Here is a 12001-nt window from a genome sequence, read left to right on the forward strand (position 1 = left end):
GTCTCACTCCCTCCATCCACACTGCTCATCCACAACCTTGCTTCAAGAGTTCCCATTCCAACACAGTATAATAATATTATAAATGGCAGGTCATCTCCTAATCAGAAGGTTGGTGGTTTGATTCCTGGCTGCTCCAGTCTGCATGCCAAAGTATCCTTGGGCAAGATACTGAAGCCTGAGTTGCTGTCTGATGCAGCCGTTGGAGTATGAATGTTAGATAGAAAGCACTTAGCTGTAGAAGGAAGAGCTGGTGTGAGTGGGTAAATGCAAACGTGTTGTATAAGTGCTTTGAGAGCTCAGCTAGAGTAGAAAAGTGCTATATAAGAGCTAGTCCATTTACTATTTACTTTTATATAGCGCTTTTCTACTCTACTTGAGTATTCAATGTGCTTTATGCAACAAGCCTAATTCACCCATTCATAAAAACACTTCGCCTAAGTGCTTTCTATTTAGCATTCACACACATTCAGACTCTAATGAATGCATTAGAGAACAACTTGGGGTTCAGTATCTTGCCTGAGGATACATGCAGACTGGAGCAGCCAGGAATCGATCAACCAACCTTCCAGTCAGTAGATACCTTGCTGTACCTCTGGCACATATAAGATATGTGACATATGAAAGTAGTCTTATGAGCCAAACTTGAATGGGAGAATGTTGGGAATACCAGGTCCTGAAAGCTTGTGGTGCAGCTTGTTGTGACCCACTATTCTACTATGGTTTCACCCAAAAACACTGATTTTAGTGACTCATGCCTTCTTTCACACCTTAGGGCATGTGGTTATGCACATGAAAAAACAAAATGACAAATGCGAGTTAGGGAGAGTGGGCCATCCAATCTCTTGCAGCAGTTTGAAGAGTCCGCTTCTCCTAACCAGGTCAAACACCTCTGTCACATTGATGAAGACAAAGTAGAGTGGCATCTGCTGCTTCTGACATTTACCTTGCAGCTGGCGCCGTGAGAAGATCATGTCTACAGTTGACCAGCCAGCTAAGAAGCGACACTAGGACTCAGGATAGATGCGGGAAGTTAGGATCTTCAGACACACCAAGCTAATGTGGGCGAAGACCTTCCCAACAATGCTAAAGAGTGAGGTTCCCCTGTAGTTGTTGCCGTTACCTCAGTCTCCTTTGTTCTTATACAAGATGAAGATGTTAGCATCGTACATGTCCTGAGGAATGTGTCCCTGCGCCCAACAGGGCCAAGGGAGTTCATGCAGAGCTTGGAGTAGTGCAGGTTTCCCACTCTTTAAGACTTCTGACCAGATACCGTCACATCACCCCCACGAGCCTTCCCGCTATCAAGACAGTCGATGACTTTGCTGAGCTCTTCCATTGTAGGTGATGAGTCTATCTCCTCTATGACTAGCATGTCTGGGATGTTGTCTAGTGTGGTGTCAGTGATGACTTTCTGGGTTGCATACAGCTCAATCAATCAATCAATTAATCAATCAATCAATCAATGTGTAAATGTGGCAATACTTTATTGTCCCCGTGGGGAAATTTGTCTTTGACATCGTACACTGAGCAAGCTGCTTCCACAATAATACACAATAACAATAAGGGTCATGTTAAAAATACATAAGAAGTCCACAAAAAAAACAAAAAAAAAAACATTGTTCAATAAAAACAATAAAAAGAGTCAAAAAACATTAAAAGCAATAGAACACATATTGCATATATTGCATATTCCCACATAGCTCGAGGTTTCCCTCTCCTAGATGAGCAGCCATCCCTGGCTGATGAGCCCCATCTCCCCAAAGCAAGCTGGTTAGAGCACCAGCACAGCAGCCTGCAGTTGCCCCTCGTCCTGTCAGTAGAAACAGTTCTGCTGGGCTTCAAAGTTGAGCCACAGGTGAAGGCCAGAAGCTGGACTGAGTTGTCATAGGCTGTTTGAGATGCACGCCACCTCCATTGTTAAGGCTGCTGCACGCAGCTGCGGCTGCAAAGTGGTTGGTGCCTGTTGTGGTGGTAATCCCCAAACCAGATGGTGTACATCGGAGGTGAAGGGAGCCATCAAGCTGAAGAAGGAGTCCTATTGGGTTGGCCTGTTCTGAGCAGCTGATGGGTATCGGCAGGCCAAGCAGAATGCAGCTCGGGCAGTGGCTGAAACAAAAATATGGGTGTGGGAGGAGTTCAGGGAGGCCATGGAAAAAGACTTTCAGACTGCCTTGAAAAGAGTTTGGCAAATTATCAGGCAACTTAAGAGGGGAAAGCGGTGCTCTAGTCGCGCAGTGTGTAGTGCATGTGTGGTGCTGCTGACTTCAACTGAGGATATAGTCGGCCAGCAGAAGGAATGCTTTGAGGACCTCCTTCATCCCACTAACACACCTTCTGTAGAGGAAGCAGAACCTGGAATGAGGGGGATGACTCACTCATCACTGGGGGGGAGGTCACCAAAGTAGTTAAACAACTCCTTGGAGGCAGGGCTCCTGGGATGGATGATATTCACCCTGAGTTTCTGAAGGCTCTGGATGCTGTAGTGCAAAAGCTTTTCAAACATAATATGCTCTTTTTGAAGTTGTACTCTTCTTCATGATAATTCACTGTGCTAAGAATGTAAAAGTTTTATGTTTTGTGATAGGTTGAACCTGTATCTGTGATAACAGGCACCACAGTAGGAAAAGAGCCTTGTAAAAACCAACTAGAGCCAGTTGTAGTTGCTGTGCTGTGCTTCTCTAAAATGAGATGTAAATGTGGCAATTTTAACAGCCTGATTTATTCATGAGAAGGCCAAAAGAAAGAGAGGAATGCTAATACTACACAACTGCTTTGCCCTTGGCCAGACACATTGACAAACAAGTCACTCAGCAAAGGAATTAACAACTTCATTAAGTTACCTGACAGCACATCCAGTTCTGCATCCCTTTGTCTGTGCTGGCTATTGCAAGATTTATCTACTGCTACATAAGGTGCCAAACATTCATTTTATGACTTTAAAGAACTTGTAAAGGATGGAGCTAGCTTAAATAGTTTTTAGGCGTCATCTCTGGATGTTTGTTCAAGGTCCTGAAAATTGAGGGAAAAACAATCAATCAAGCCAAATCTATAAAGTCTCATCATTGAGAGAACAACATGTATTAGTTTTGGGTTATGAAATAATCAGCATTTTTCTGAAATGTACAGCCTTTGTGTAGCTGATGTGTATCCAAGCACATGGTGGTGAGCAGCTGCAAGACACAGTAGTGCTGAGGGGGTACTGCTAAATTGATTGCACCTTCTATCAGTTTTCCATACGACTTCCATCCATCTATTGGCTTTAATCCAATGGATGGATGGAAATACAATGGAATCTGTGAAATGCTAAAGAGGCAATCAAAGCAATGCTGTCAGAACAGTGTCCACGTGTCAGTCTGATGATTTCTCAACCACTGTTGCTGCATTAAGAGCGCCTGATCAATGGTTGGGAGAGCTGGGCCTTCTATTTCACACAGACAGAGGTGGCAGAGCTGCCAGCAGTGTTAGAATGTGAGGTATGTTTATAAAGTCATACATTTCCTTTATATTGATTATTTGATCATCATAATGCTTACTTGAGCTGTACATTTAAAAAAAAAATCATGTTAACTCTAAAACTTCTGCTTCTTCACTGAAGTCTCAAATCCTGATAAAGACAGTAAATACATTTTGAATATTTTGTATAAAATAAAATAAATTGATTTCTCAGTGCTAATAAATATAAATTCACTCCACTCCACACTGATATCAAATGTCAGTGTCAGACCTCAAGGTCGCAAAACTATGTCTTTTCAGCTGAGCATGGTCACACACTTATAGTTTACAAACTGGGAGAGTCTAGGAGTGATATCTGAGATCTCTGTCCAGAAGAGCGCAGTCCTGGGAGCAGCTAAGATACTGTGCAGGGCCCTCATGCTGCGAGGCCTCTGGTAGAGGACCCGAGCTTGAAGGACAAAGACAAAGACCGGGGATTGTTTTTTTCTGAACGATTAGTGACTCATGAATCACTGGCAAGTTCAAAACAATGATCTGGTGAGGAAAGTGTTAATACAGCAAAAGACCAATGAGTAAAGAAATAGGGATGCTAGTATCAGTTTTTAAAAACTCATGGCACCCTAACATTTGTATTTATTTCATTCACAGCACATTTGTTCTCGTGGTTTCACAGAACACGTGGTCCTAATAATGTTAGCCTGCCTTTTTTGTTAATTTTGTAGTAGCTCTTATTTACCTACTCCTCACAAAACAGCCTTGATCTGCGTTTGTGCTGCAGAAAGCTTCTGACTTGGGTTTGAGGCCTGAGGCTTTTGCGGGCACTTATTTAACTGGCTGCACTCAGTGCACATTTTTAACCAAGAGAGGATCATTATATTCCAGAAAATGTAGGTTCCTATGCATAATGCCGCACTTAATATCCAGATGTACATAATCATAAAGGTTGTTTTTACTTAGAAAATATTTAGATTCCCCAAATGGTGTGAAATCTAATATTGTTCTACTTTTGTTATATTATTTAGTGAATGACACTGAGTAACACATAGTAGTTACTGCCTTGTTTTTAACTTATGCCAATGAGGCAGTGCTATCAAAACCATTTCAATTAGGAGAGATCATTAGGAGGAATTGAACAAGATTTATTGAGAAGGAATACAATTAGTTATTTGGTGATCAGACTCAGATGGCCCATCATAGCAGAACAGAAGCCCAGCAAAGACTGGAATAACGGCAGGACCCCCGGAGTCTAGACGCTGGTGGTGAAGACATAGATGGAGGCTTGGAAGCAGCTGTCAGAGGTTTGGGTGGCGCAGATGGGGAGGAGGTGGGTTATGCGAAAGGAGAATGACAGATGAGCAGTGATATTTAAAGTACGCTGAGTGGAGGCTGATTGGCTCAAAGAAGGCAGGGAGAAAGATGACTGGACTAGAAGTGAGGAAGTCAGCATAAAGTTTGACAGCGTGGGAAAGTGGAAGTGATGTCAGAAATGGACAAGCAGCCAAACACCTGAGAAAGCAGGCAGAGGAGTGATTACAGACCTTCCTTATTGAACTTATGCCTAAGCTTCATGTGTTACCTGGACTGATCCCTACAGTAACTTTAGCTCAAGAATTCACGTGCAAATGAACACTTTACACGCACAACAGAGGTGTGTTTTCCAGGCCGCAGTTTATAGACATCCTAGTTTTTATTCATTGATTATATGTAATGATTGATCATTTGGAGGTCAGAACAAGCTTCAGCTGCACGGGATTATTTTCTTTCAAATATGCCTTTAAGTACATTTAACTATAAAGTTTTTAGTGTAGAATATTGTTGAATCAATTACAAATACTGTTGTCTTATCCTACAGGCTCAAATGGCATAAAGCATAGCACAAAGAAATCTGAGTGTCTGTCTCTGCAGTTCGGTGAGATGACACGTAGCTGTTAAAAGCACTGAAAACACCCTGCAGTTGTTATGTTGTGTTAAGAAAGCTTGGCTGCCATTAACCTCCCAACACCACAAGTCATTTCACACATTTAGCAATTACCTTCACAATAATGCTTGAGCTCTCAAATGTGTGTTCTAGAGTTCATGTAATTAAATTGGGCTTTTCACATGTAATCTAAAAATGCTAAGGGGTCAAACTGGGTGGCGTTTTAAGGAGGGTCACATGTAGTGGATGCTTAATTGTCCTGATGAGATGGGTCACATTAACCGAAGGAGAGGTCAAGAGTGGGACGCCTTTTGTTTTGTTTCCCCAAACCACAAAAGGAATCTAATTTGCTGGGAAAAAATGGCAGCTTTTCAATGACAGTTATTACTTAGCTTGTGTTCAAAGTATGGTCAGTGAACAATATCCAAACAACCAGCTGTACCATATGTAGTTATTATAACTGTAGCTGAGAGACCTGCATAGAGATGTAGGAAAATCAGAAAGGAAAACTGAAAGTTTTGACCTCCGTGCCCTCCATAATGTTTTTGTAGTTTTGCCTCCACCACATAATGCAGGACACTGTATATGTGATAATACCTCATGAAAGAATCACATTCTTGTCAAATATTTCCAAATGCTTTTTTCCTCACTTTTCTTCACTAACAAAACCACCATTTTGTCTCTATGTGACAGACAACAGTATTTTCATTTCAGCTAAAATGTTTCCGTTCAGTTGTGTGGACACAGTACTTTCTGAATCACCCCCTCATGTTGAGATTAGCTAAATTAGCTGTGAAGAGCAGTGACTCGTGGGACCGTGCATGTTTGGTATAAATAATTGCAGGGATGGTGTGCCACAGCCTGGCAGCTAGTTTAGGACTGCAGGTGGGTTGGCACAGAAAAAGGCCTATCAAACTGCACACCTGACCCCTGCAGAGGACTAAACCTTTTACTTTATCTTCTTCAAAAAGGCTCCAAATACAGCACTCTCAAAACTGTGCTTGTGGCATTTTCTTAACTACTTTGATTGCAATATGCTTTATTTAGCTGGTGTTTTTTATTTAAAGACAGAGGAACCTCCCTGATATCTGCAGTGTTAGGTGTCAGTAGATTTGGGATGCATGCAGAAAATGACATGGTTACCAATTAGGAATTGGGTCGATGTCCTTGAGTTAGGTTAGGGTTAGAAGAGGAAAGAAAAGGAAAAACATGTTGACACACTGTAAAAAAAAAACTTTATGGTAACACTTTGTTTGACTTCCATCAATAGTTCATTAGTTTATCTTCTCAGAGAGATGTAAGATGTGGAATGGCCCGTTTGAGGAGATTCTGTTGAACGTAACTAAGTAAGAATGTGGCTGCTCTCCCGGCTCACGGTTCAGGGAAATGTTCCTCCATATGGTTGGCAGTCTCTCAAAAAGCAGGGTATAATTCATCATTAGGATATCAGAGTCCAGGTGCAGATGAGAACTGATAGAGCGGGCAGGCAGGCAACTCAGGACACTCAAGGAGGAAAGTCTTATCCCAGCGACAATTCCCAGGTCAGGCCCACAGTAATTGAAATAATTTTGCCCCGAGAGTTATTTAATGACAATCACTGACAGTCATACATGCAGGGGGTACTAAACTGAAGATCATCTGAGTCTGATTACATCTGCCACCCTTAACTTTCTCCTCTCCCCTCCCTCCAGAGTTCACATCAGCACCTCAGACATGAGCAGGTCCATGGTTCTGTTGGCGTTCTCCTTCTAACGGGCAAGGCAGTATAACAGCTTCCTGAATTTTACAATTTAAATTTTAAACTTTTTTTTGCTGTGACTGAATTCCAAATGGGACAAAGATGGACAAAGAACAACCCCATTAAAAACCCTATGGTGAGATGCTACAAATCATTTGCCTGTTATTAACCCTGAATCTGTAATTATGCAGATTGCCATAGATTTTTCCTGGGTGCCTGAAAGTGAGATCCAGGGGTTGTTCTCCACACGGCAGGCGGACGAGGGAATGGTCGTGCATTACTGAACTTGCCACATTCATCATGTTGACTGATGGCACAGGGAGTCGGTCCCCGGGTCCCGGTGGTTAATGTAGTGGGTAATTAACTGTCATTTGCCTAGTAATAGGCCGATGATCAATGGTTTGTGAGGAAACAAATTCTAATCCAGCAGCTGATGAATGCATGCTGAGGCCTGAGCAATTGATGTGATGAGAGGGATAGAAGAGATTGGGGTTTGGGGAAGGAAGAGGAGTGCAACACTGCTATCAGAATTTCAAATGGCTACTGGAAGCACTGGTGCTATCAGCAGCCCTCCTGCTGTCCAAACTGGATTAACCCGATTGTTGTTCTTGATGGTGCTGGAAAACCCAGACTAATGAATGATAGAGGGGTTTACTGATGATTTTTCTTATGTTTAGCTGTGTCTGCAGATTGGTTAGGGTTTGTCTTTATGGGTATTATATTTGTCTCTAGTTTGTGGTTCTCATAAAATAGAAATTAAAACATTCAACACCACCCTGAGGATAATCCACCTCATACAATGAACATTTTTGGGCTTTTTCTAATGTAGATTTAGTTCTTACCGTTTGTATGTGCAGTGCTGAGAACATATCGTTGTGTGGTTTCTACTGTAATTATTCACCATTGCAGTAATTCCAAAGTTACTCACTGTTTTCATACAGGTGTATGAAGTTCTTCAAGTGTTGCCACTTGACATCCAGCTTGGTATCACCTCTGTATTTATGCCAGTGACTAGCTAGTGCCCGTCTGCAGTGGGAAACCATGATAACGTCTTTGTTGTAATATGTAACTCAGCTTTTTAAATTTGTGGTTAATATTGTGTAGAGCAGGTGTGTAGAGGATTTACTGGTGAAAATATACATATGTGAATGAGAACATTGCACAACAAAAAAGAGTGAAACAGAGAGCCTCCGTTTAGTTTGACCATTCTGAGCTACACAGCACGGCGGTGTAGTATGGTGGAAGCTGACTCAGTGTACTGCACTGTCTGTCAGAGCCAGAGCAAAACATTATTTTTATTTGTGGATGTACAGTACCAGCCCAAAGTTTGGACTGGTACTGTGCATTTGAGCTGGTAGAGATTTGTATTTTTAATTGAATAAAATTGGATTTGAAATAATTCACCTGTATGTAATTCTGAGCAGAGTTAAAACCAGAGTTAAAAATAACTTGACAAAGCTTAAAAAAAATATAATATAATATAATATAATAGTTATCTGTTTTTCTCTTATCAAGAAGGTATCACTGAGCCAAACTGAAACAGTTTTGGGAGACTCTTTGACATGAAGCACATGTGATTCTGTATGTTTTCTTTTTTTGTTCTTTCTTTGTTTTATTTTTTGCCAAAAACCATTTCTAGCATTCTAGAAATGTCCGACAGCTGTACCTTTGTCAGCCTGAACAAGGTGCCCGAGAAGTGTAAATACAGTATTTGTTACAAGTGACAGTCCAGTAATATCAGCACAGACTCACAGGCACCGGGTCTTGTGCTAAAGGCCACTGAACCGTCTTCCTCTGACTGTTGGAAACTGTTCCTTTGAATTAATTCCAACCAAACCACATTTAATTTCCTTCCTCCCTCCTTCCCCCCCTTGGCAGTCATTAGTGCCATTGGCGTGAAACTGGCCAAGCAGTGAGAGACGAGTGGCAGGTAAATGTCATCCATCTTCCTTTCTTGCAGGGTGAGCCAGGGTTTCCTGTGTTCTGCCTGTTTGAAGAGCTTTTGCCGCCCAACAGTACAACAAAGTTGGAAGATGAGCAACACCTCTTCTTTGGCTCAGTCTTAAAGAAACACAGTGTAGAGGCCATGTTGTTCCCATTAGTATAGGTTGTTAGATGGTATTTAATATTTTAAAGGAAATGTTGAAGTTATACAGAAAGGTGGGTAATAAATTATGCAGCAAAAAAATTTTAAAAAAGAAGGATGAGGAACAGTTAGCAGCTTGGATATCGCGTTTCTTCTTCATACCATTTTCTTTGTAAGAAAAATCAATTAATGCATTATTTGAATAAATAAATAAATGACCACATTCATTCAGGATTAGCGGCAGCTCTAATGATGAAAGATGGATCTCCTGATTGGAGTACAGCCCCTGGCAAAAATGATGGCATCACCGTGCTCGAAGTATATTCTTTCATCTTGTTTATTTTGTAACAAACACAGAAATTATAGACAAAAAAACTCTTTTTTGTTTAATAGCTGAACATTCTGGACTCATGAAACATACCTCAAAACAAATAAAATGAAATCATTTTAATTAATTTTTTTTTTTTCCTCTACTTGCTCTGGAAAAAAAATATGGAATCACTGTGTGGAGGCAAAAATCACCCTGTAATTAGCATTTCTAAAGAGCATGCTACTGTAAATATGCATATGAGGCCTTCTTGCAATCCAGTTTTGTGCTAAAAACAACAAAACACAGGAGAAAATATGCCACCAAATTTAGATTGCTCAAATGGAAATTAAGGCGGCACTAATCTATCAAAGAGGCCCTTTTTGTTTTCACCCACCTACCACGTTACAAGAGATATGCTTCGTTGTCTGAAGGTGTGTTGACAGTGGCCGTTAATTCTGGAGGTATTCATGAGGGCACAATCTGTCTGCTGCCTTGCCTCTGGGAAACATAGTTTTTGAAGGTTAATAAACAACCCTGCATATCCCAAGCTCTGAGTTCATTTATCAGATCACGATCTCTTACAGACTGAGAGTGGCATGCTGTTTTATCATTTTAACAACAGCTAAAAGTGCCTCAAGAAGTCTGCCTAATAGGTTATTTTGTAATATGATTTTGTTATCAGATATGTTTTTTCTCTTGCTAGCCTGGTCTAGGTCACTGTGCAGTAACAGTCCTGAATGCCTAATGAATACTCACATTAATGTCCCTGGAGCAGGCGGCAAAATAATAAGGTCCTCCCAGGGCAGCAGTGCTAGCCATGTTCCATCTATTTCTGTGGCACAAGCTGCTATTTTTCACTGTTCTGCTGGAGCTCAGCTACAGCCTGCTTTGCTGACTGATTCAGAGGCCAGCTTATGTTCACGTGTTTACAAAAATTCTTTTTGACAGCTGTCACTCTGCTTTTCAGAGTCACCAAACGCAGCAGATGCAGTCGCACCTCCGCAATTCTGCCGTGAATTTCCTGTAATAGTGAAACGCTAGAGTCAGACGTGGATGTGGGTGGAGTCAAACAAAATTAGGTTTCCCTGTTCTGGGCTCAAAGCAGAAATTTCAGTTTATGAAAAATGTAACGTGTCTCCAAAACATTTAACAAAGACCTGACCGCTGAACCGTCAGTTTGAAGCTTTTATTGATTATTTTATTACATATATAATAAAATAATCATTTTATTAAGTGCAATCAACAGTCACTGGGACAACAATAAAACCTGTAAAACTAGGATAAGAGCCACATGATGGCTAAAAGTCAAACAATAAAAAGTAACAGTAACAGAACAAATCTGTGTATAATTTGTGTATGCAAACATTTATGGTTCATCAATATTTTCTTACCTGTATTTATATGAACACATTTAGAACTGCCTCAGGCAGATGATGAAGACATGGCTGTCCTAGAAAATTGGCTCATACATCTTTAAACTCAATTCTGCTACTAGTAATAAGAATATCAATGAGTCAATATTTCAGTCATTATTTACAGTTTCCCAAAATACCATAAGCCAAGAATTGTTCAGCATTAGAATTAAACACACACACTTTTCTCATCAGAGGATAACAACTAATTTCATCAAGCACCTGTGTTTGATGACAATAAAGGCTTCTGATTCTGATACACGTAGACATCTGTATCCTCTCAACTTTTGTGACTGCAGGCACTTGTCTGCAAAACACTACAGTGCACCAACAGTGCACGTGTCCTCCAGGCGTACTCGAAGCACGCTTCAGAAACACGATAGGAGTGACTGTTTGTCCAAGCATCCACAGCACATTCACACAAGCAAGTGTAGCATTTTAACATTTTAGTATGCACCTTACAAACAAAATGTGTACAAGATGAAAACAGTTATATCAAAGAATTATAATTATCATAGATTTATCATAAAATGAGCTAAATGAAAAATAAGTGCAGGTGAAAATAGTTTCTAGTTCAAGTATTAAATTAAGTTAGACACCTCCAAGGTTTTCTATTGGTTTATTACTTGGATCAATGACTTACACAAATATATTTTGTTTGTGTGTGCCTCAGGTTGTTTGGTGTAACAGGGAATTGTGCAGCCTGCAGCAAGCTAATTCCAGCCTTTGAGATGGTCATGAGGGCCAAGGAGAACGTCTACCACCTGGACTGCTTCGCATGCCAGCTCTGCAATCAGAGGTGAGTAGACCAAACTTCTGCTCTTTTCTCACATGCTCGTGCAAATGGCTGGTCATGATAGCCAGACTGCAGCATAGAGCATCCTAAGTTCCACTGATAATTCCTCCAATGACCAGTATAAACACTTCTGGAGCCTCAGATCATCTGCTGCTCCCAGCACAGTGATTATAATTCAGGACTGCTACCAGGAGTAGAACCGCTTCTTGCCAAAGTTTCAGAGAAGGGGAACCAGTTTTGAGACACTAACGTGAAATGTGTACTCAGGTATCACATTCACTAGACCTT

General features: G+C 40.9%; 1 protein-coding gene across 4 annotated transcripts in view; it reads left to right on the forward strand.

Annotated features, from left to right (window-relative positions):
* The window catches only part of lmo3 (LIM domain only 3), a 76709-nt gene that overhangs the window by 45451 nt on the left and 19257 nt on the right, over positions 1–12001 (forward strand). For all 4 annotated transcript variants that reach the window (XM_030725322.1, XM_030725323.1, XM_030725324.1 and 1 more), the window contains one exon: positions 11591–11716. In XM_030725322.1, the coding sequence (XP_030581182.1) occupies positions 11591–11716 (126 nt within the window). The remainder of the gene's footprint in view (positions 1–11590; positions 11717–12001) is intronic.

Source organism: Archocentrus centrarchus, unplaced genomic scaffold, assembly GCF_007364275.1.
Source record: "Archocentrus centrarchus isolate MPI-CPG fArcCen1 unplaced genomic scaffold, fArcCen1 scaffold_52_ctg1, whole genome shotgun sequence".
NCBI lineage: Eukaryota > Metazoa > Chordata > Actinopteri > Cichliformes > Cichlidae > Archocentrus > Archocentrus centrarchus.